The 25,708-nt window shown below is 40.5% G+C and overlaps 1 protein-coding gene across 1 annotated transcript in view; it reads left to right on the top strand.

The window, feature by feature from the left end:
* NCKAP5 (NCK associated protein 5) overlaps positions 1-25,708 on the top strand; it is an 824,899-nt gene that overhangs the window by 717,849 nt on the left and 81,342 nt on the right. Inside the window, exons 13-15 of the mRNA XM_045868505.3 lie at positions 1,043-4,818; positions 5,545-5,722; positions 12,635-12,710. Coding sequence (XP_045724461.3) covers positions 1,043-4,818; positions 5,545-5,722; positions 12,635-12,710 — 4,030 coding nt within the window. The remainder of the gene's footprint in view (positions 1-1,042; positions 4,819-5,544; positions 5,723-12,634; positions 12,711-25,708) is intronic.

The raw sequence follows: 25,708 nt of genomic DNA, 5'->3' as shown, positions 1-25,708 counted from the left end.
CTGCCTCTCAGTTTCCTCCCTAGTAAAATAGGGTTGATAATGTCTCCCTCGTGGTGGTGTTCTGAATTTTAAATCAAAGCCCTGTTCAAGTGGCTGCTACACAGCAGAAGCTCGGGAAATGCTAGCTCTCTCCTTCTGCCCTTCCACTTCTTGTTAGCACTACTGTGAAAAATATGAAGGTCTGTGCAGGATATGATGCTTTTTCTGTGTTGTTTCTTCGTCAAAACTAGCCCTAGTATTTGAGATGGTAGGAGGGACAGGAAATGGACCTTTCTTGGTAGGTGAATCATTACTATAGGATTCTAACAGCCAAGGTCCCACGGCTAGATATGTATGTATGTGTTTCACAGATGTTCCCTTTCTATCAAATGAAGTCACAGAACTATCAAATCTTAGAGTGGAAGGGACCATAGAGATGGGGACCAACTTGCTTTTCCATTTGCCCTCTCTACCTCTTGTAAACACTATACGGTGAGGCCATATAGTCTTCCGGTTATTTCCTAAGTGTACCTTGAACCTATCTCCACAATTCAGATCTTTGACATCCCACTTCTTCTACCCAGAAATCATTTCCCCCATTTTCAACTAAGGCAAACTCATCCTTCATTCAAGGGCTAGGCAAGTTTAAAAACAAAACAAAACAAAAAACAAAAACCTCCTCGTATGGCTTTCATGGTTTTTCCTAGCAGAGGTTTGATCTCTCGCCTCTGAATTTCTGGAGTTCCTACTACATTTGTATTTGTCATTTGCTCCCTTGACTTCTGATTATTTGTGCCCAGTCTCCTCTCCCCTGCTGGCTTGCATGCTCCTTGAGGGCAGGGTGCTTATCTACTACATCATTATATCATGGGCTCCTTAGCTCAGAAGCTGGCAAAGCAAAGATTTGCTGCATAGTTAATGATTAATATGCATTAATTAATTAAAATATGCATTTATAGATGAATACTTAACCACTAGAATCAAGTCTAATGACAGACTTTTCCTTTTTACAGTTGTGATCCATGTGGTTCCGTGATTTCTGATACCTACTTTTCTTTCCTAGAAATCATCACAAAACTGGGATAAAAGGCTAAGTATTGACTCTTCGCTCCCGAGTGGCTTTGCTAGTCCTACAGATGAACTACCTCCAACTCGTATCAAGGAAAGTCACATTTTGGAAGGACTGAGGAAGCTACAGAAACGAAAAGTGCTACTTGAACCCCCATCAGTGATAACCAAATGGGGTTATAAAGATTGCATGAACTCCAATGAAGGGATATATTCACCAGGAATTAAGAGTAGCAGCCTCAAGGACTACCCCCCCTGCAAACCGGCTGACAGGAGGAGCCCCTGCAAGGAGCCCCACGAGACATTTGTTTATGACACAGATTCCCACGATGATGCTGATGAGGACTCTTCCTCCTTAGCCTTGCTCCAGGCAGTTCCAAGCCAGGGCTGCAGGCTGCACAGTCGTAAATTAACCCACAGTGTTTCTGACAGCCTATTTGGCTGGGAGCTGAATAGAAAACACTTTTCAGAAGGCGCGTCCTCAGTTTACCCCAGGGAAAGGCCTGAAAAGCTGACCAGTTGTGCCAGCAAATGCCCCTTGGAGAGGAAGCTGTGCCCAAGCATGCAGGTGCCTCAGGTACGGAGAGAGAGGGAGCCACGCGGCCCTGGTTCTGGCCGTGTGGCTCTCAGTCTCCAGCTTTCAGACACCGATGACAATGAAGCCCTCGACGAGTTGCACATAGGTAGCAGTGACGACAAAAGCCCTTCAGACTTGTCACTGACTGCTGACACTGACAAGTCCATGGAGAATCTGGACATCCTCCTGGGATTTGGAAAATCTCAAATCGGGTCTCCTGATGAGGAGGAAAAACAAGTGCCCATCCCCTTAGAGAGTCGGCCAAAGACGTTTAGCTTCATTAAGCAGCAAAGGGTTGTAAAAAGGACTTCTTCAGAAGAATGCATTACTGTTATATTTGATGCGGACGATGGCGAGCCCATCGAATTCAGCTCTCACCAGACGGGCATTGTCACTGTTACCAGAAATGAGATCTCCATCAACCAGGCCCCTACTGGGCCCAAGGCAGAACACACTGAACTTTTACCTCAGGGAATTGTTCATTTACAGCCAGGAGCTGCTGCGAGAGACTACACTTTCCTAAAGAGACTGGAAGAGGAAACTGAGAAAAACGTTCCAAAAGGTGACGTAGATGATGCTGCCGTGGCACCCAGTGGCTCTTTCAGCCCCAGGACAGTAACGCAAAGTACTCAGCGACGAAGACCGGCCAAACCAACACTCAACTTGTCATGCAAGAGTAATTCCAGGTCTTCAGTGTCCATGGGTATCTATCAAAAGCAGAGTCTGACAAAAATCCCTGCCAGGGGCAAGGCTTCACCTCAGAAATCAAAAATAAGGGAGCCCGAAGCCTCCGCGAGAGTCCCCTCCTCTGGCCCAGTGTCTCTTGAGAAATCACCAGCCTTAGCTCCTGGGAAACTCTCACGGTTTAAGAAGCCTGAGGGCCTGGCACCCCTTTGTGATTTTCGGCCAGATTCACACATTCCAAAATACCCCAGCCAGTTGCCTCCTGGCTCCAAAATGTCCAGCAGAAGGGACTGGGTCCCATGCTCCAAGAGTCAGATCCCAGCGTCACAGTTGCTGCCAAAGCCCCTCACCGAGCCTGGTGACAGTGGAGAATCCCCGACGAGGGACAAACACTGTGACTCTGGGCCAGAGGCAGGGAGGAAGTCCCCATCCCCCCCACCCGCTCCAGACAGGTCAGGCTCCCTTCTTATCAGGCCCAGTTATGACTATTTGCCACCACCCTCATCTGCCAAGCCAGAAACCAGGGTCCCCAGTGAAGCAGCAAGGACCGTATACAAACCACCCCCTCTGAAAGGATCCTCTGTTCCTATTGTTTCTTCTAATCAGATCACGGCAGAAGTACCGGGGAAGAAAGCTCCTGTGGCCTTCAGAAAGCCTGTCTTCACTCACCCTCCGCCCTCCACAGAAACAGGGATTCAAACCAGATGCTCGACGCATACCCCCTCCAGCTCCTTTGCCGTGATGACCCCAGGGCCCCCAAAGGTCTCTCCAAAGAGAGGTGTCCCCAAAACCCCACCTCACCAAACGCTTGGGACCACACAGACAGACACTGGGTTACCGACTCCCAAGAATTGTCCTTCAGCCCATGACCCACTGGAAATCCTGTCCTCCAAAAGTATGTCTCCGGGAAGAAAAGGACAACTGAACGACTGTGTCCCCACATCACCTAAGCCTTCCTTCTTAGGGGTGAATGAGTCACCATCACCTCAGGTTAGCAGTCACTCATCATCACCATCCTCCAAAAGCCATAACACCCCACATGGTTGTCAAAACGCTCATGAGAAAGGCCTGAGAACTCGCCTCCCAGTTGGGCTCAAGGTTCTCATGAAGTCTCCCCAGTTGCTCAGGAAAAGCTCCACGGTGCCAGGGAAACATGAAAAAGACAGTCTGAATGAAGCGTCTAAAAGTTCTGTGGCTGTGAGCAAGTCTAAGCCCGAGGGCGCCGGGAATCCAGTGAGCCTGGAGACCACAGCAGGTGAAAGAAATGTGACTCCACTGGGTTTTCAGGCACAAGACAGTCTGGCTGGAGGGCTTCACCTGGAAACAGCAATGCCAGAGTCATTGGAAAACAGCATCCCTGGGGCTGATGGAAAAGATGGGGTAGAAAACAAGTCTGTGAAAAGATCCCTTTCCTCCAATAAGCCACACCTAAAACCAGCCCTAGGCATGAATGGAGCCAAAGCCCGCAGCCAGAGTTTCAGCACTCACTCAGGAGACAAGCCCCCTACACCCCCCATGGAAGGGCCCGGCAGAGTTCGAACTCAGATTATCACCAACACTGCTGAGAGAGGCAATTCCCTCACCCGGCAGAGTTCCTCCACCGAAGGCTCGCCCAACAAGACCCCTTCTGCCCCCATGTCTGACAGTCTCCCCGGTGCGGGGAGGCCTCTGGGGCATCCCTCCTCCAGGCAAGACTCCCTAGGGAGTGCAGGCAGCTCTAGTAGCCAGCATGGGAGCCCAAGCAAGTTGCCTTTGAGGGTCCCTCCAAAATCTGAAGAGCCCCCCGCCCCATGCGGAACGGAAGGTGAGCAGGGCTACACCCAGGGAGGGTGTCCCAGTGAGGCTTTCCCCGAGGAACCAAGCAGCAATCCCTACAGATGCCCACCCACCCCAACAGACTGCCCACAAGCCCTGCAGAATCCGGGGAGGATGCAGCGTCCAACTAATTTTGAAACAAGCATGACCTCCAAGCTAGAAACTTCTGGAAGGTGTCCAGATACTTCTACAGCCAGGACTGGCTCTGTGAGCCCCGAAACCCCCCTCTCACCCACAATTGAAGAAAAGGTCATGTTGTGCATTCAGGAAAATGTGGAAAAGGGCCAAGTGCAAACAAAGTCCCCCTCTGTGGAAGCAAAGCCAAAGCCCGGGCCTTCTTTTGCCAGCTGGTTTGGTTTTCGGAGGAGTAGACTTCCAGCTCTCAGTGGCAGGAAAATGGATGTCTCCAAAACCAAAGTGGAAAAAAAAGATGCAAAAGGTTTGGGGTTTGGAAACAAACAACAAAAATCAGAGAAGAAAAAAGAGAAAAAGAAGCCTGAGCTGCAGTGTAAAATAGAAAATGAACTTACCCAGAACACCAAGTTGGTGGAGAGTCCAGACCGTAGTTTACAAAGCAAAAATGATCTGAAAACACCGCAAGACATTTATGACCAAATGAAGTTTGAAGCAAGGAATAGACCCAGCCCTGTTACGTGTTCCACAAAAGATACGTTTATGACGGAACTTTTGAACAGGTAATGTGTTAGGGAAGACGGGGGGAGGGGGGCCAATGTCAAGGATCCCCCCCAAAGCAGGGAGAGCTGTTGACTTCCTGCACATTAAACCCCAGTCAAGCATGTTTTCATACAAGCATAAATGCAGAGTAGCAGTCTTTTCTACATTAGCCAGAATTTAAACAATGAAATAAAAGTTAGCAATAAAATGATAATTTAGTCCATGCTACTTTGTTAACCAAACCAATGGTCTTTGAAATGAAAGAATGGTAAGTTTTATCAAGGTTGATAGAAATTCAGCCTACACTGGAACTGTGAATGTACCCACATGGCATGAAATGGAAGAAAATTATACATACATTTTAAGGTATGCCGACCTCATTGATTATACCAAGAAAACGTATACTTAGAAACTTTGCAGAGGTAATTACATTTCCCGCTGATCTGAAGCCAGACATGTATTTAGCAATCACTCCTCGGTGGCTTTTAATTTGTTCCCTCCTCCCCCCACCTCACAAGCAGTTAAAAATAAAAATAAAATAAAAATAAATTATTGTCAAATCTAAACTGACACACTACTGGAATGTCAGATGAAGATGTGATCAAGGCCACTGACGAACATTTATGGCTCAAAGGTTTAAAGACAAAGAGATACAAAGAGCTTACTTTAAACATGAAAGGATTGGGAAAAGTAGTGATTGAAGAAGAGCAATGTAATTTATCGGAGGAATCACTTTCTACCTGCAGAGTTGATAAGAAAGCAGCTCAACAGACAGAAAGCAGATCAAATGATGTTTCCTGCAGGAGTGTGTTAAAGGGCAGCTCCCAGGGCTCCTGTCTCACTGGTAGCTCTGCGAGCACTCAAGGAAACCACAAGAAAAACATCAAAACCAAAGCTGATGTGGAAATACCGAAAGGCTCCCTGGTAAGTGCTCCACCCATCCCGGTTCTGAAATGAACCTGCTTGGGTTCTTTCTGCCTTTGCTGCTGGAAATAAATGAGCAAGAGAAGGGGGGGTGGTAGTTCCAGAAAAAGGAGAGAAAGCTGATGACAGAGGCGAGATTGCAAATGGGCCGCTCCCTCCAGTAAGGCTGCTGTGTTAGCCCCCTTTCAGAAGGACGGTGGAACCAGACAGAGTACCGGCAAATGACACTGTGGTGTCAGGTGTCATCTTCAGATTATACTCTTGTGCAGGGGATTTGTTTGGATCATATCTTCCTTCGTTCCCAGTGACACAAAAAGGAATGGGCGTGATTATGGAAACTAAAAGTGCTAAACAACTGGAGAGAATATTGGCCATTTCGATGATTTGGTTTAAGCACTGTTCATTTTTTCTGGAAGTTCTATCTATGTACCAATTCCTCTCACCAAGAAATCTGTTTTGGAACTTGACTCCCTATTATTCAGTCTCTTAATTGTGAGAACCAGAACTCAGGGGGTAAATTCCTTTAAAAAATGGGCAAAAAGGGCATTTTTCTATTTCCCTAGGACATGCTAGTTTCAGATAATAGTTTTGTTTTAAAATTACCTTAATTTGCACTGAGTCTCCTTACATTCTTTCTGTTCTTGCATAATTGATTTGGTGATGTTCATTGTTTCTTTATGTAAGTTCTGAAGCACTCGCATAAACAAAAATATTCTTTTTACAGAATTACTGTATCCATATATTTTTGTACTGCAATCAAAGGGATTGTAAAGTATGGTACCTGCTACTATTTTCTTAGGGAAAACCTGGTAATTATACATTTTTTTTCTGGAGTGGTTTAGAGGCGATTTTAGGAGTAATCGTGATTGGCATTATTAGTTATTAATTATTAGTTTAATAACTTATTGATGTTTAGGGTTCCTTAGAATTTCATAGACATACTTCAATTTGACAACAAATGCACATTTTTCCTTCAAAGAGCTCTGGACCCTGAAGAGCTATAACGTCTTTTATATCAAACTCTCGGAAATCCTATGGGAACTATGTTGCAGAAGGTTGTTTTTTTTTTCTTTTCCCCCTTTTTCTCTTCTGGGCTTCCGTGGTATCCTCCCTGCTTTGAAAACGTAGATGTCCCCTACGTTATAAAAAATCACAAACTATAAGCATATCTAAGGCTGCCCTTGTAGTGTCACTGAAAGGGAAGAGAGAGAATGAACGTGTGGAAATGTGCAATATGCCAGAAAGTCAATCCAACTGATCTAAAACTTTGATAGCCTGGCAGAGCCCCTTATCTGAAGCACTCAATTTAACTATGCCCCATTTAATATGGTTCTGACAGCTTAGGGTGTATCTTCACTGCATAGAAATAGCAAAAAAACAAAAAGACCCTCTGTTTGGCTTTTACAATTTCATTTTTCCTTACTTGTTACTTCCTAATGCTAAAGTAATTTCTGTGCTTTTCGTTCTTCCGTCTTCAGTCTTTCACAGTGTAGTAATAAGTGTCCTTTAGTCCTTCCAGAATATCTAGAAGAAACACTCTTACTATTTTCTGTGAAGTACAAAGATTCCCTAACCACCCCAAAATACGTAATCAATTGGGATATGCTAATTTTTTCTAGTTAGCTACAAGAGGAAATTAGTCATGCTGGGAAGCTTTTCCATACAGAGGAATATTATTAACCTGGATAGTTGACCAGCCAGTCTTTTTTTTTTTTTTAATGTAAAATGCAATGTTTTTTTGTTTCATCTCCATAATTATCAACGTGGAATTACTAATTTCAGAGAGGACATTGCCATAGTCTCCTTGGGGACTAGTACAAGACAACCAGTGAAAACCTATTTATTATATGTTATAAGCCTACACAGGAAGGAAATTAGATGCAAAATAGGATATATTCTAATACCATAGCACATTGATGGGAATACCCATGAACCTCTTAAAATTCAGAGTTTGAGGGAATTTTCCCCTACTAGGGCTCAAGGTAAATTTGCTATCTGCTTATTTTAAATTGTGTTGCAAAAGATTCTTCTCATTGTAGTCACTTGGGATGAAAACAATAGCTGCACATAATACATTACATATCACATTTTTTTTCTTAATAAAGTCACTGTTCAAAATCTTATATCACAATCTCTTCCCTTTACAAACCAAGACTATATTTCGTTATGAGGGTCCTCAGGGATTTTAGTTATTTTAATCTGTGGTGATTATAAACAAAGATTATTTCCATGCATACAACAATGTATGTAGCCGACCTCCACTTAGTCTGCTAGTAACTGCGTATCCATATCCATTTTCAGGATTGCTAGATACATTTTAAAATATGCGTAAAAGTCCCATTAATTCTTTGCTGAATTAAATCTTTTTCTCCTTTCAGAGCCTTAATTAGAGGCTTATGTCCCCACTTAGGCCATCATTTACAGACCACTTAGCTCTAATTTTTGTGTAATTTAGACAAGGGCCATGTTACTCTATACTTTTACTTAAATTATATAAAATCATTATAAGAGGGGAAAAGGCATCCCCAGGAAAGATTGCATCAGTATTAAGTAAATAAGCAAGAAAGAAATGTGCTCTATTGCGGCATGTCATAAGTCCTTCCTTCCTGTGGAGTCAGATAATCTTGTGAAATGAGAAGTCTCAAAGGAAGGCAGCTCCAGGCTCCTATTTAACTATCACTGGACAAAATAAAAATCGTTAACAAATCAACGAGACCGTATACCTTCACCATGTGCTGGGAAGAGATGGCCATTTCAGTATGGGTATTTTAATTGAAATTATGAGTATTCTTTTCACCCATTGTCCCATAGTCTGAAAAAAAAAATCACATATGCTAATTAAAAAGCATCAAATACTATTCCATTAAAATAGTACTGTGGTGATGAAATAGGATAAAATAGTACAATAATTAAGCAAATTGTTATCATCTTATTAAGTTCTGCAAAATGTTATAATTTCAGCATCCTTAATTGAGCAATTCTGTTCTAAATGCTATTTTGATGCTAATAAGAAGTATGCATATTTTGCCCTCCTCCTGCAAATTTTTCTAAATGACTAACTTTTCTAAAGGTAATGCCTTCTGGAGTTTTCCTTCCAAAAATCACTTCTTGTCTCAGTTTCATTATGTTCTTTTCATTTGCAGTAAACTTTGACCAAAAAATGTTATCTTCTTGGGAAGCAATTCATGTTAGGATGAGTCAGGGAAGAAATGTAAGCAGAATTCCAAATGAAGGGTGTCCCCAAATGTTGGGTTTAATTCTGAAGTTACATATATAATATATATATATTATATGTAAAATGTAATATATGTAATGTACATACATAATATATATGTAATGTCATATATATATGACACTATTGAATTATTTTCTCCATTTTCCTCTAGGGTCCTTTGTAAGCTCCTTCCTCCCCGCCCTTTCTAATGATAGGGGTTAGTAGAATATAATGGGCACAGTGACATTTAATGGTTTCCTGTTAGAGATTGGTATTTGGTACAGTTCTTGACTACAATTGCAGAGCCCAAAAGATAGACAAGAGTGGACACTTCAAGTAGTGGACATTTATGGATAGCAGCTTTTTAACCAAAAGCCCATAGTTATTGCCTGAGTTACCTGCTACTTCTTACCGAATAGGATATTACTGACATTAATTTGTATCAGTTCCTGTTCGAACAATGGCTGAGAAAATTCTATATCTCTAACCACCATTCTTTTCTGAGCCAAACTTCCTGATTTTGTGAAAATTCCCTTCTTTGAAATGCTTCGTCACATGAAGATCGTCCCAATTGTCCCTATCTTTGGCAAGTTCTTAATATTGGGTTGGCAGCCCCTTACTCCCAGGAAAGTTTCCACAACCTCTCACCAATACTCAGCCACTGCATGATCAAGAGTGAAAATTAATTTTAAGTTCAGCCTATGAAAAATGTAATTAGCAAGGGGAATCTGCTGCCAAAATAAATTATGCCCCTCGTTTCCATAGGCAAATGGATTTTTTAAATTACCACTTTGCATTGCAATCTGTTTGTATAGATAATTAGAGCCAACAAGTATGCCATTCTAAGGCACCCCCCCATTTGCCATTCCTTTGCTGATTTTTCACCTGTCTTCTTCAGATTTTCCTCTCATGGGTCATCTGCTCCTCCTGGGTCATCAGCCCAGGAAAGCTGAAAGAACTAGGGGCCTTTCCTCTGATAAGTTCCTCTGATAAGTCCCCAGAGGCCATATGTAGCATTTGCTGTTAAGCACATAAAGCTCTAGGAAAGTTCTGAGAAGGAGCAGACAGGTAGGACCATAGAATGGCTATTTTTTTCTTTCCTCAATATGATACTTGGAGAAAGGTGGTGGTTCAGTTCCACAGATGGGTTAGGAAACCAGAAGGGAAGGGAAGCAGAGCAGTTCACACACACACACACACACACACACACACACACACACAGAGTCTCTGAAAATTTTTGCTACTCTTAAAATAAAAATACAGTTTATGTATACATGGAATACTGCCTGCATATCTAACTGCCAGACACTAACAAAAAAGTAGTAGTTCTCGGGAAGGTCTGGGAAGGATGACTGTAACAATATGGCACACTCTGAAAAATTTAATTTTGGCAGTGAATAGGGGCCAGAAGTGCCCACTCTAAAACCGAAATCCTTTGTGACCTTGAAGAGATCACTAACCCTGTATGAGCCTCTTTTCCTTTATCTACAAGATGAGAATCTTATTTTAATTATTGGCTTCTTTAGTTTAGAATCTCACAGACTGATAGGATGATTCCCCACATGCCAGCAGGTTAGCAGGGCATACCTTCAAGTTTAAAATAGATCAATGTAGAAGAACTTAAAGGAAATACTATTTTACATAACAAGCAAGGGAAAATATGAGACATGTTTTCATAAGAGTTGATATGGGCTGAGAGTATAAAAAGATTTCCTTGATGTCTCTCTAAATGAGGATGAAAGGTTTATGTTGGGTTGTTAATGGAAATGTAGGTGGTTTGAGATCCCTTTGTCAGTGGGTCTTTTGATAGCCTTGTCACAAACAGATCACTGAGCTGGGCAAACCTTGGAAGGCAAATGAGTAGCATGTTAGCCTTGCTGATGCTCCCAGTGCTTTTCTTCTCTGCTATCCATAAATGTCCACTACTGAAGTGTCCACAGACTGTTGAAGAAGTCTTCCCCGCCCCACCCCTCACCCCATTTCCTAACTTTCTTCCGCTGGATGTGCTAAGAAACAGGGAAGTGCCTGCAGAGCAGAGAGCTGATGGGGGGAAAAAGTGATGAACATGGCCTCTGGATGTTCAACCCTTGATCTCTCCTTGTCGGGTTCAGGAAGCCATCTCCATACTCTATTGAGTCTGCCACCTTCTGCCTATCAGCAAGTCCAGAATAAGCACCAGTTGCATTCTGATACTGGAACTGCAGTTATAAAATATAAATAATTGGTCTTATTCCATTAAATATGAAAAATAGGTAAAAAGTCAAAAGCTAAATCTAGCTCAAGGTCAGTATACAACCGTATGACTTTCTACATTGCAAGTATGAAATAAGAGTTTCTTGGCATTCAGCTCAAGCCCCTGAGCAAATACACTGACGGCCTCTAATGTATGTGCCTAAGCAGAACCCCATTGCATTCAGTGCACAGTTCACATCATTATCATTGACTGCCCTGATGACCAAAGGGGATGTATTTTAAAAGACTGTTTCAGGGTCATTCCACCAAGGACCACAGCTGTCTTGAAATTGAGGCCAAGTCTACTGGCATATTCAAATGGAAATTTGAGAAAAACAAATTTCCCTCAAATGAACAGAAATCTGCTGTCAGTTTTGCTGAGTTTGAATCCTGGTTCCATCACTTTGGCCATTACTTGTGTGTTTCTTCAGGAGGAGGAGGCTAACAATAGCACCTAGCCCCGTTCTGAGGATTTTGAGATCACAGGCATGAAGAGCTTAAACAGCACATCCTCCGTAGTATTTCAGAGTATGCCTTTTAAATTATGGTTCATACTGGTAACGTTGTTACTGCTGCCACTAGATTGAGAGGGAAGGGCCGTGAGTTTTAATCCCAGCATTTCCACCTACAATATGTTGAAGGAAACTTGCTGGATCTCAGAATTCTCATTTGTAAAATACTGTGACTTATTCAGGTCTCTCTAGAGTTCTGCCAAATGCTACCCCATTCAGCATCTGGATATTTCAGCTGAAATATAAGGGGAATGTTTTTGACCTAAAAAATCGATATAAATATGTCACTGCTCTAGTTCACTAAGCATACATCATAGTCATCTTATGTTTCATCATAGAAAGAATAAAAGAAATCATTTTCTTAGAGAGTTACATTCCAGGAAAGGGTAGGGAGATCTAAGTATATTTCTTTCTTCTTATTAAAATAACTTGTGGCAGAAGTCACTGTCTCTGGAGGAATTATATTTCCTTTGACTTTAATTTTCCCTAACAGCTCTGTGTTACTGACTTTATGAGTATTAAAAGCCAAAGCTGTATCTTTAAAATCTTATGGAGAATTAGGTACACTGTAAATCCTCATTTTCAGGTCGGGGGTTATATTTCTGAAAATATGCTCTTGTTCTTATAATTAAAACTTGTGATACAGCCAAGTGATAGAGTAGGGAAAAGTGGAATGAAGAGAATATCTATGTATGTATATATACATCTATGTATGTGTGTGTGTGTGTATGTATATATATATATATATATATATATATACACACACATCCACATATGTGTGTATATATATACATATTTATGTATATGTATATATGTGTATACACATATGCATATATATGTATACACACACTCACATACCCACATTTGTTACAGAATGAACCATCATTCTGAGGATTGTGAACAATCTATTTACTATAATAAATAAGAACTTACAGTATTTTCTTGTTGCTGCAGATAAAAGAAGCAAGTGAAAACCTGCAAGAGGATGAAGATACAATTGCAGATTCCACATTTCAGAACCACATCATAGGTAAACATTTACGTCTTGGTACATCTTTATGGGTGATTCTTTCTGAATGTGACCTTCTTTCAGACACAGTGTGTTCCTATAGAGCATGTCTCATGCCAGCCTCTATGAGGACTGGGTCTTAACTTCTTTTTTTAAAAGATTTTATTTATTTATTTATTTATTTATTTATTTATTTATTTATTAGAGCGAGAGAGAGAGAGCACAGGGGGAAGGTCAGAGAGGGAGAGAGAGACAATCTCAGGCAGACTCCACGCTGAGTGCGGAGCCCTACATGGGGCTCCAGCTCAGAACCCTGAGGTCATGATCGGAGCCAAAACCAAGAGTCAGACGCTTAACTGACAGTACCACCCAGGCGCCCCTAGGACTGGGTCTTAACTTCTCACACATGGTTACTTTTATCTTCTCAGACACTTTAAGCTACCAAAAAATAAGTAGTTCAAACAGGACCTATAAAGAAAACATAGGTGTTTTCAAAGGAACATACTGCAAACTGATGAGAAGCTAGTCCTTGTCAATATGAAATGAGAATAATACTGAGTATAAAAATTTCTCTGGGGAAAACAATCAATTTGAATCCATCTAGTTTCTCTAATTGTCTCAAGAACCATTTTCACAACTACCATTGGTTAGACTTGAGGGATGGTATCTTTCTTAAATTGAATATTTTTTAATAGAATGTGTTTTACACACAGAACCAAGTAGATTTAGGTGCACCTGGCTTTGCCAAAACCTCACAACTTACTTTCTTCATCATTTCTGGGAGAACCCTGAGCATAAGTAGTGCTGTCTCTGAAATAAGTTTGATTTGTCAGCTCTTTCTTAAAACTGTGCATCAGCCTAGATTGAAGGGACTCAGCTTCCCAACACAGAAAGACTTGCTGACCCTTTGCTGACCTGTTTTCAGCAGCCAGGAGGTAGCTGGTGACAGAGTGGTTGTCTGTGACTGTAATTCTTGTCAGGTGACGGAAGAGATGATACCCTTAACTGTTCTGGGCCACCGTGGACGATTGCAGAATTCTTTTTTCCTCAGGCTCTTGGAAGAGCTGTGCATGGAAGCATGCTGATTATTTAGTGTTACACAAGATACCAAGGCATGATGGAATAATTGCTACCACTCACATTCCGGTATAGCAGTTAATATTGAATCCCGCATTCGAGGGTATGACAGCCCCCCAGATTTCTGGTTTCGGTGAGTGTCCCCAGCCCCTATGCCTTCAGCTGCCAGCTCGGAGCCCCTCAGCACTCTTAGAGCTGTGTTGGTACACTCTGGGCCTGCTTTTCTCACATACCCAGAAGTCTTCTGCAAACTCTAATTTACAGTTTATCTCAGAGAGTTATTGTACCCCCATAGCTTAATGAGACTGGCACACCATTATTCTTCTTTTCATTTGTAACTGAGGATACTAAAAATCTTAACAAACAGCTGAATGAGTGCAGTCTGAACAAGATTATTATTCCAAAAAGACATCCTTTATTATAGTTGTCAATGTAAAATGCTTAAATTGGTATCAGTTGTGTGTAGTTAGCTAATATGCAAGTTAAATACTGTTTAACAACCTTCAAACATGACACTATGTGAAGCCCTGCTGAATCATCATTTTTTCCATAATGAGGTGTTCCTGGGCCTATGAAATAACATATATAAAGTTAGAGGCTGAATGTTTTTCCAAAGAAGTACAGTAATCTAACTATGCTTTAATAGACTCGCAATTTTTTTAGATTTGCATTGTTCGACATGCTAGCTAGTAGCCATGGGTGACTATTTCAGGTTCAATTTAAGTTAATTAAAACTATGTACAATTAAAAATTCAGTTCCTCTGTTTGCACTAGCCTCATTTCAAGTACTCAGTAGCTACATATTCAGGGTGGTCTGTATGAACATTTCTATCGTCACTCAAAGTTCTGTTGGAAAGTGCTCTTTTCGATTACTCTCATGGAAGTAAATTTGGACCATGTTTCTGACAGGGGGCTGACTTGGTCTGCACGTAATGTAGATTTATCTCCTCAAACTAGGGAAGAATTGTATGATAAGCTGCTATTGGCTACAAGTAAAACAACAAGACGGACTAGCCGTTATACGTGAGTAATGAAGTCATTTAATCATCTTACACAATTAAAAATCTGGAGGAAAGTAAATATGAAAGAAGGCTAGCAGCTCAACGATGTCATCAAAAGCCCTGGCTTTTTGTCCTCATATCTGTTGCCTCTGGTTGCAGATTGATTCCCGCCACTCTAGGCATTCCATTTACATTCAAGGCACGAAGTATAAGGAAGAGTAAAAGCTCCTTCAGAATCCACCCCACAGACTCCCATCCTACATGTCATTGATGAGAACCAGATCATGAAACCAATCCTAGCTGCAAAGGATGCTGGGGCAGTCAGTATGTTGCTTCTATTTATTGCATGAGGTAGCAGAGAGAATGCGGTTGAGAATATTCCCTAGGTTAACCAGTCAACAAGATCACCACAACCAACCTTCTAAAAGCTGCATCCATTTCAAGACTGAATGAGACTCAATAGATCAAGTGGTTATTTCTCTTTATTCCAGAAGAATGACTGAGAATATATATTTAGCACCCTGATAAACCAAAATTCTTCATTTTGTCTAAACTGAGTGTTGTCACATAGCCTCACAATACTACATAACCATAGAAAGTTTTTTCACTCACAGCAACTGAGCAAATCCAAATATTTTATGCTTCTAACCAAATACCAGCTAATGTCTTTGACAAAAAAGAATAATCAGAAAATTTGTGAACCCGAATGTTTGTATTTCTGTAGCTAAGGATAATCACGTTGGCTTAATCAAAATGTTATGAGTTGATTACAAGACAGATATTGTTAACTAAGCCTGCTTTGTATTGAAATTCAAGATTCATGAATTAAATAAAATAATACAACTAGATTTTTTCTTTAAAATCACCCTAATAAATGTCAGACTTCCATGTTAATAAGCAACAAGAAAATGACTTATTAGCCTGGCCTAATAGAAATGTTAACACAAATGATCTCAAACCCCATATTTCTAATTGTTCTTTCCTGCTATTTAACTGTAATAGGTTTGCCCTACTATGTATTATATTAATTATCTAATAGGATTAAATGATCAGTGGGAATTCAAATAACACTTTCATATTAAAAACACCAGCCAGTGAAAGCATCAAAAATAATTGTCTAAGTGTAGGCAGAGGATCCAGAAATTCCTGTAAAGTGGAGAAAATGTCTTTTAAGGAGTTTGAGGAAGAAACCAAGCAGAATTGAATGATATACAAGAAAACAAGAATTCATGGTAGACTCTAGTGAAGTGAAGGTTGCATGTTATTTGCTCCAAATTTTAAAGAGGTACAAAGAATGATCTGTTCAATAGCCCAATGGGCAAATACCCCAGTGCCCCATAGCAGCATGAAATCTGTTTACTCTTGCCTATTGGCTGGGTGTCTTCTTAGTCTCTTCTAAAGGAACCCTTCTGGCTCCTATCACCAGGGGAGAGCATGACAGAGGGCATGGTCTAGCCCTGAATCTGGCTTTCTTTGGGGAGCTCTGTGGAGTTGCATTGGTACTCCCCTACCCACCTCAGGAATTGCCTCCAAGGGTTGTTTCTGTGGTCCTCCTTTTTCCATTTTTCCCCAAACTGGTCTTAGCTAGCAGCTAATATATTATGCAGGAAGATAGTAGGTGCTCAATAAGGACGCCCCTTCGACTTAATTATTAGACCATATACCAGTTTATTTCCATTTTCCCGAGGCATTTCATTTTCTTATTCCCTGTTCTCTCCTAGACTCTAGCTAGCTAATCTGGTAAACTAACTCATGTTGGTGGAGCAGTAGATTAAGAGGGTATTTTTTTTTTTTTTTAAGATTTTATTTATTTATTTGAGAGAGAGAATGAGAGACAGAGAGCATGAGAGGGAGGAGGGTCAGAGGGAGAAGCAGACTCCTTGTCGAGCAGGGAGCCTGATGTGGGACTCTGTCCCGGGACTCCAGGATCATGACCCGAGCCGAAGGCAGTCGCCTAACCAACTGAGCCACCCAGGCGCCCAAGAGGGTGTTTTTTCAGGTCACATATTTGCATTATAACAAAGACTCAAGAAAAGTTTTACTTCTAGTTAAGAGGAACTCTTGAAACTTTTATTCAAGTTTCAGGCACTCAAATCACTGGTTTGAGCAAATTATAGGGTGAGGAAGAAAGGACAAAATCAACCTGACTTCAGACACTGAATAGCACAAGAAGCAGTGCTAGGGAGGAAAAGTTATTTTGTCATATAACCCCGCTTTTGAAAGATAGCCTGCCTGAAAGCTAAGAAGTGGGGCAAAGCTGGGTTGAGCCAAGTAGAGGAGATTCACAGAACCAGCTACAATCACCATTTCACATAAGTGTAATACATAGACCTTGTTCTCCTCACCTTTTTACACCCAACCATAAAACATCGAAGCCACATAGTATTGTGCCTGGAGTATTACAGTCTGGAGTTTGATAGAGGCAGAAGGGATAAAAGAGTCGCATGCCACAAAGCTACTATTGTGACAGAATCTATATATCAGACTCCAATGAAGGTCAATGAATGCAGCAGCTTCTTCACCCAACAGAGGAGAGAAGTCTTAGCATGATGACAAAATGTCTCTGGCTGTGGTTATTAGGGCAGAAAGGGAAGGTCTCACAGACTCTTGATTCAAGAACCTCAGTTACATGGAGAGTAAGAACCAACACCTGGATAGTTTATCTCATCTGAATGGAAGGAGCTCTAAAACCTACTTTATTGTATTAATATTAATGACCTAATATAATATGGTCAGCAATTGTTATCCATATAGACTATACAGTTTGAATTATCCAGACCACAATTATTTTAAATCCAAGACAGGATTTCTATAGTTATTAGTACCAGTAGGGTTAGGTTCAGATGGAAGTGAATGAAACCCCAAAGTACAGTGGTTGAAATACAGGACAGAAATTTCTTATTGTCACATAGGACAGTCCAGAGGAAGGTGATCCAGGCTGATAGGACAGGACCGGGCTCTTACTATCTTGTCCCTCTGGTTCGTATGTTTTCCATTCCCATGGTCACTTCATTGTTCAAGATGGCTATTAAAAAACCATCCACATTCTAACCAGCAGGAAGAAGTGATAAGGATGGATATGGTTCATCCCTTTATGAACACTTCCTAACAGTTGACCCATCCCTTCTGCCATTGGCCAGTACTTAGTACATAGAATGGGAAACGTGCCAGGTAGGAGGCCATATGTCCAGAAAAAAACAAAAACCAAACCACCACGAGGTTCTCTGGAAGAAAGGGAAAATGACTTTCAGAGGACATGTACCAGTGTTAGCTGGCAGCCCACCCTCTATCATGGCTACCTCCTTGGTATAAACACACAAATTTTCACCACCATTTAAGAAAACCGCAGGAAATAAATTAGAACTGTTTTTGGAAAAGATAGAATTAATTCTAATGATTGATGCCTAGTTTTTGTCTTACATGACTTGAATGACCACTTCCTATTAGCATAGTTTACCTTGAGTAACTTTTTGAGAAAATGTACTGAACTTGAATTAGTTTGCCACCACCATATTTATGAGTAATGTATACTTGGTCACCCACAAAGTATATAGAGGTTCAAATAAATCTTCTGTGGAATACAATGCATCTAGAATTTTCCTTTCTCTAGAATGAAAACCAAGAGGGTACCAGGGCTTCTACTATTGTAGCTGCCAATCAATGAAAGTTCTTGTAATTATCTGTCTTATTTCAAGAATATTACCAATTTCCCCCACTGAGAAAATGTGAAAAAAAATAGAAATTTAATGTATATGGAATGACATTCATACTAAAAATAAAATTAAAGCATATCTCAGAAACGATCAGAATTTTACAGCTTTCTGAGTAGAAGGCTATTTAAGTCAAATGTCATATTTTGAATAGTGTACTGACATGCTTAGGCTCAATTGTAGAAAGGGTGAGCTATTGATGAAAACAAAATGAGAGTGGGACTAAATAATGTTCCGTTGACTACTAACAGACTGGCACTGAATGGGAAACTACTTAGATAATAATGCCTATGGATAAAGAATAGGATGAAGTAGTTTACATAATTTGGATTTCATAATACTTCCCAGGATGATGCTATTTCTACATTTCCAAACATACAAAATGACATCTAAGAGGTACTATAAAGTAATAGCCTGGGAAAGGAAACTTCACGTGACTACATGGAGTTCTCTCGTTTACAACTCCAAGTGACAAACTCCAAAGGGGAAGCTTTGCATCTGGAAGCCTAAAATATAAATTCCACCTGTCATGAAATAGATCCATGGAAATAGGACCATGTGGTTTCTTCTGACCAAGGACTGGAAATAGTAATAATTAATTTTCATCCACTGAATATCCATTATGTGGGAAGCCCTGTGCTTGGAACATCACATGTCATACATGCCATCCTCCTTATTTGTTCATTCCTTTGTGGCTGGTTCTCTGTTTTTGTCATCTATCAACTTTCTGTTTATACATAGTTTCCGCTAATTACCGGAGATAGTCACTAGATAAATCTTTGGTAGAGACTTCTCTTTGTGAGCATACTAAAGCCTAGTCTATGACTCCCTTCCTCTGTTCTTGTTTGTTTTGTTTTGTTTTCTCTAGAGATAGGGAACTGTAGACTTGGAGAGATGAAAGTATGGCTTTTTTTTTTTTTTTTTTTACCTTCTATAAAGTATTTGCTCCTATAGTTTGCACCAGGGAACGGAGTTCTATTTAGGTCAACAAGCCTATATTGAGCATCTTCTACAAGCCATGACCTGTGTTAAATACTGGAGATATGGGATGAATAAGACACAGTATCTGTACTCTGTGAACTGCAGTCTAAGAGGGAGATAGAAAAGCAAACAGATAATTCTGATACAATGTGATCACAGATAAGTTAGAGGCACACTCTGCATACATCTGAGTGTATGGAATAGGTGTGGAGTCCAGCTTTGGTAAAGCCAGGAATATTGGTTTTCATTTGTAAGGAAAAGACAAGAATGAGAGAATAAGGTATTGAAGTTAAAGAGAATTTTCCACTTATACCAATGGTTCCCAAACTTTACTACACATTAGAATCCCCCCGGGAAGACTTTAAATACGCTGATGCTCAGGTCACACCCCATAACAAATCACAAGCTCTTGGGATAGGAGCCATGCATTAATATCTTTTTAAAGATCCCCAGGTGATTCTAGTGGGCAGTAAAGTTTGGGAACCACTGTCCTAAGTGTTAAGATTTCATCGGCAAAGGGGACAGGGAGATGTCTTTCAATTCAAGGGCAAGAGCATAAGCAAAAGAGATAGGAATGTGGCATACTGCAGGGGAGAGGAGTCAGCAGAAGACCTGCTTGGCTAGAGCTTGGCTGGAGTAGAGAGTAATTTTTGAAGATGAGGTACAAATAGAGTTGGTTTTGTGGAGACCATGAAAGCCAGGCTTAGATGTTTGACCTTTAGCCTACAGAAGTAATACACAGACTGTGGAGATTTTTTAAAGGAAGGCTAACATGATAAAAAGTGGCAGCTATCCAACAATCACTATGATGCTCACATTCCAACTTTTCAAATCAAAACACATTTTTATTTTCTCTCATTTAGCCTTGGGCCAACCAAATGCACTATAGTCAAATGCACCATATTGTTTCCTCCTGTGATGTGCTGTGATGAATAGAATCATGTATTTACATGAAAGGGTGGACATCCAGGAATATGTAAGGGTTGCCAAAGGGCTCTCTGCCCCAAAAGATCTCTCCTGATAGCCTATTAGAATGTATCTGAATTTCCTACCTATTGGTAATTCCTTTGGGTAAAGGTGCTCAAGTTACTTGTTATACTCCACCTGGTCTCTGAAAGGGCAGACATTGAGTGTCACTGACTGATAGCAGCAGTGCATTTCTCAGCTGGGTACCAGCAAGACCCTAAAGGGATGAGTCATCAAGCTGGTACGTTCTCCTTCCAGGGAACTGAAAAGCAGAAGGAATGATTTGACACTTAGGAAAGGTGAGAGTGATATTCCTCAGATGGGGAAGCTCAGCTGCTAGGGGCAGAGGCAGACATGAAGCCCTAGGGGCTGGTATGAATTAACCCAAGTACTAGAAGGGGACAGGGCCCACTGAATAAGCAGTGGTGGACACATTAAATGACTTTTGCCTTTTTTCCCACCTTTTTTGAAGGGCTTTTGCTCTACAGCACAAAGGTGGAGAATCTGAAATAGCTGTACAGTGACTTCTTTTTGTACAGTTCCCTCGATTTCTCAGAAGGAGTTAATTCACTTAAAGTAAACATAAGAATGTGTGTGTAACTTATGGCATAGTAAGGAATAGGTAGGGGTCAAAACAAAGTCAAAGAACAGAGTGCCTCAGCCCCAGAAAGCTGCCCAAATGTGACAGAAAATTCTGAAAGAAGTAAGATGATGATATATATTACCTTAATATTTATGATTTATTAAAAGCTTTCTAAATGCTGGGCACTGGCCAGAGCGTTTTATGTATGTTGTCTTGTTTTATCTTTACGTCAACCCCGCAAGTTATGTACTAAGGTCATCCTTTGCAGGTAGGGAAGAGGATGTCCTGAAAAGTTACATACTTTGCTCAGCAACATGACTGGTATGGAGTGGAGCCAACATCCAAACCCAGCCTAGTCCATAGCTGTGAATTAAATAAACCCCTGAGAATGCTAAATGATGGCCAGGTACTTTTTTGGTCACCTTGCAGTCACCACAGTTCAAGAATCCTTTTAGTGGATTGCTTGGTCAGGGGTTGCAAACTCAAATAAGCCCCTGGGTCCAAGAGTGAGACAGGCCCAGACTTGACATGCGCAAGCATATATTACATGAGTGAGGAGTGGAGAGAATATGATCCACCCCGGGGGAGTAGCTACTTGTCAATTCCAGTTGTCACTGTAGAAGGCTGGCCCTATGTAACCAAGTCTTTCCATTTTTCACCAGAAGCCAAAAAATATTAGATTTTTTATGTGACATATGATACATTTTAAAATGTGGGCTCAGTTGTAAAAAGCTAATCTTCAGAGACTTTCCTTTATCTGGCAATATTTCAAATTAGAATTTCAAAGTCCTTTCCCAGAACTTTACATCTAAAAGTATAGAATATAATATAAAAATACACATATTTTTCTTAAAAGCATGGTTGAGCTGCCTACAAGGAATGTGTCAGAGGCATGGACAGCAAGAGAGCTTGATTTCCTGGGGGCCGGGGGGGAGGGGGCACAGAGTGCTATGAGTAGCACTTTCCCATGGTGTATGTACTAGTCTCGATGACCTAGGGCTAGGGTGACCTGTCTTAGTTTGCCTAAACATTCTTGGTGTTAACACTGAAAGTCCCTGAGACCTGGAGGACCTGGAACAGTTGTCACCTTCCCTGGAGCCTGGTGTTAAGGAGCTTAACTGTTGACATAATGAAAGCCTAGGGCCTCAGGTTGAGATGTTAGATCAAACACATCCCTTCCCCACCAGCATCAAGGTGGATTCCCAAGAGCAGTGGCAATAAACCCAGAAGAAGATTGCCAAACCCAGAGGAAGACTGCAAGCATAAGCTCCTAACTCAGCCTCAACTCAGTCTGAACTCTAGCTGAAGAAAGGGGGAAAAAAAAGAAAAGAAAAAGAAAAAAAGTCTCTTCCGAAGATTCTAGATCCTTAACTCACATTCCTGTGGATCAAGGCACTAATTCAGTCTCTGTGTCCCTTAAATCCCCCAAGCTTGAATTTTTTTTTAAATGTTCTGAGTTGTGCTTTTAAATACTCCAGAGAAGAAACTGGAAGAGGGAATAGTTGAAACATGAATGGCAGAATATTAAAATCTTTTGAGCTGGGCAATCCCACTGTTTGAGAATATTTGAAATTTATCATAATGAAAAGTTTTAAATAATGCAGACTCAAGTTGATAGTGCTTGCAGGAATATGGCAGAACTCAACTCAAATCCTCTCTTGATGTGGCCACTCTGAACTTTACACACAGATAAAGTTCCAAGGAAGATTAACGCACAATAGAAAATCACTAAAAAGGGGCGCCTGGGTGGCTCAGTTGGTTAAGCGACTGCCTTCGGCTCAAGTCATGATCCTGGAGTCCCTGGATCGAGTCCCGCATCAGGCTCCCTGCTCGGCGGGGAGTCTGCTTCTCCCTCTGACCCTCCCCCCTCTCATGTGCTTGCTCTCTCTCATTCTCTCTCTCTCAAATAAATAAATAAAATCTTTAAAAAAAAAAATCACTAAAAAGAGGAAACAACGACTTCATTATCAAGTGGCAGGGGAAAAAAAGGGCAAGTTATAGAATAAGTCCTGCAAAGACTGCAGAATTGGGAATTATCCAGTAGAGAATATAAAATGAAAATATTTAATGTATTTAAAGTAAACACAAGTGGAAATGAACACTAACAAAGGAACAAACAAATGAATAGTCTGATACCAAAAAAGAATACAACAGAACTTCAAAAAATTAAAAACTATTAGTATTGATTACCACTGATGAGAGCATTATTTAACTAAAAGACAGTTGAGCAATTACAGAAAATGTGTCACAGAGAATCAAGGGGGCAGATTAATGAAAGAGAGGGTGAAATAATTAAGTAAGAGGTGATAAAATCCACATGTATCTAATTGTACCTGAGGAAGGGAGTGGAATGAATAGGGTAAATATAATATTAAAAGAATTAATGACTAAAAAATTGCAAAATTAAAAAAGTAACCAATCCTCAGTTTCAGGAAGCCAAATTAGTTCCAAGCAAGATAAATAAAAGGAAATCTACACATTAGGATAGTGATTTTATTTCCTTTGGGTATATACCCAGAGGTGGGATTGCTGGATTATAGGATACCTCTATTTGGAAATAAAATCATTAGGATAGTGATTTTATTTCCTTTGGATATATACCGAGGTGGGATTGCTAGATTGTAGGATACCTCTATTTGGAAATAAAATCACTATCTAAAAGAGATATCTGCACATCCACATTCATTGCCACATTCTTCCCAATAGCCAAGATACAGAAATAATCTAAGTGCCTATCAAGAGATGAACAGATAAAGAAATTGTGGTATGTATGTATGTATGTGTGTGTGTGTGTGCATATATACACATATATATATTGTCTTTATTCATTTTTATTTGTATAGTTTTACCACACTGTAGCTTACACATTATACAAATAGAACCATACTGTAAGTATTCTATTGCATTTGGCATTTTTAATCAACATTATTTCTGTGATGAACCTTTGATGGTACATGCAACTGCTATCCGTTAATTTTCACTACTGTATAGTATTCCATAGCATAAATATATCAAAATTTAGCCTTTCTACTGTTGATGAACATTTGGGTTGGTTTCCACTTTTTGCTATTATGACAATGTTGCTATGGTCACTATGGCGTATAGTCCCTGATATACTTACCAGGAGTTTTTGAATGGCCATGTCTTTTAAACTTTTTTGACTAGCATCCACAGTAATAAATGTTTACATCATAAACCAATACAACTCTGGAGATGTGCCTAGGCATAAATGTAATGAAAATGTCATAATTTTTTTTTTACTACAAAAACAAAAATAACATAGAAAGTTGATGAGTAACATGAAATTCAACAGCAATATGGTTTCCCTTTGGTGAGGTAGTAACAGGAGAAGGATATAACCAAAGCAGAGCACAAGAGTGGCTTAAAAACACGCTTATGTTATTAAGGTGGGTTATGGGTGTTCTTTCATGGTGATTATTTAAATGAATTTATTTGCAGTATACACTCCTGTATTTATAGTATGTTTCACAATTTTTTTAAAAAAAGATAAAAATTAAAGTACCATCCAAAGTAAAACACAAATATATTTTGGCAATATATAGTCTCTGTGGGCTGAATGGGCCATCCTGTTTATCCTTCTGATCTATGCCATATATCCCTCCCTCTGCTCCATTCCTACCTACCATTTGGCTGGCCCATTGGCATTTCCAGAAGAGAGACTGGCCAGGAGAAAAAGGAGAGGGAGGGGAGGAAGGGAAGGCAGCCCTGACCACCCATATAGAGTTACCCATCATCAATTCTGAAGCACATCAGGTGTCAGAGGAGTAAGTTAGAAACAGAGATTGTGGGCAACTCTTAAAGTTGTATCTTTTCCTCCTCCATGTTACCACGGATAATTCTGAGTTGGCCACATGTTATGAATCGGCTCAACTGTCTGTTCCTTAAGTGTTGTTAAAGCCAGCAGTTCTAAACTGTTCCCATGAGGGGAATGAGAAACTAGTGACTGAGAAGTAACAGTGATTTGAGAGGAAGGACGAAGGGAGGGAGGGAGGGAGGGAGGGAGGGAGGGAAGGAGGAAGAAAAGGAGGGAAGGAAGGAGGGAGAAAAAAAGAAGGAAAGAAGACGGAAGGAAGGAAAAGCTTGCCAGGGAGGAGCCTGTAGCTTTTCAGAACCTTGGAAGGCACTGTCCCTCTTGTAAGAGCTCAATCTTATATACCTAATGAAAAACTGCCTCAAATTAAGGTTATCAGCACACTCAGTCCACCAGGAATCCCAGTGATACATTCATTAAGTCTGGCACATTGGAGCAAGTATTTTAGCACAAAGGAGGTGTTGAGTGCCAGAATGATAGCTCAGGTGAGGGCTATGGCACACTGTAGAGATGAAAATTGAGCTGTGTGTTGAAATATGCAACTAAGGAAGAAAGGAGGAAACATGATCTTGGGAACAGGGTGCTCTTGAACAAATCCATATTCAAGAGACATCCTGGAGAAGAGAACAAGATGTAGAGAAAGGAAAGCATCTCAGTGAATCTGTTAAACGTGGAGCATTTTGGAGCACTTTTTAATGAGTCATACATATGCAAGTAGGGCTTAAGTGTTTGAAAGAGAAGCCCCCATTTGTGAAAACAGTAGTGCCTAAGAAAATAACTTACCAATGCAAGTGTTAGTTTCTTCCATCAGCCCATTGATAGAATTTGAGAAGAGTCATTTAGCAATCATCTTATCAGCAGTCCAGTAC

Source organism: Mirounga angustirostris, unplaced genomic scaffold, assembly GCF_029215605.1.
Source record: "Mirounga angustirostris isolate CCGP_5_RB_7025 unplaced genomic scaffold, mMirAng1.0.hap1 SCAF_3, whole genome shotgun sequence".
Taxonomy (NCBI): domain Eukaryota; kingdom Metazoa; phylum Chordata; class Mammalia; order Carnivora; family Phocidae; genus Mirounga; species Mirounga angustirostris.
Note: the sequence above shows the minus strand (reverse complement) of the source record. Positions and strands in the feature narration are given on the sequence as shown.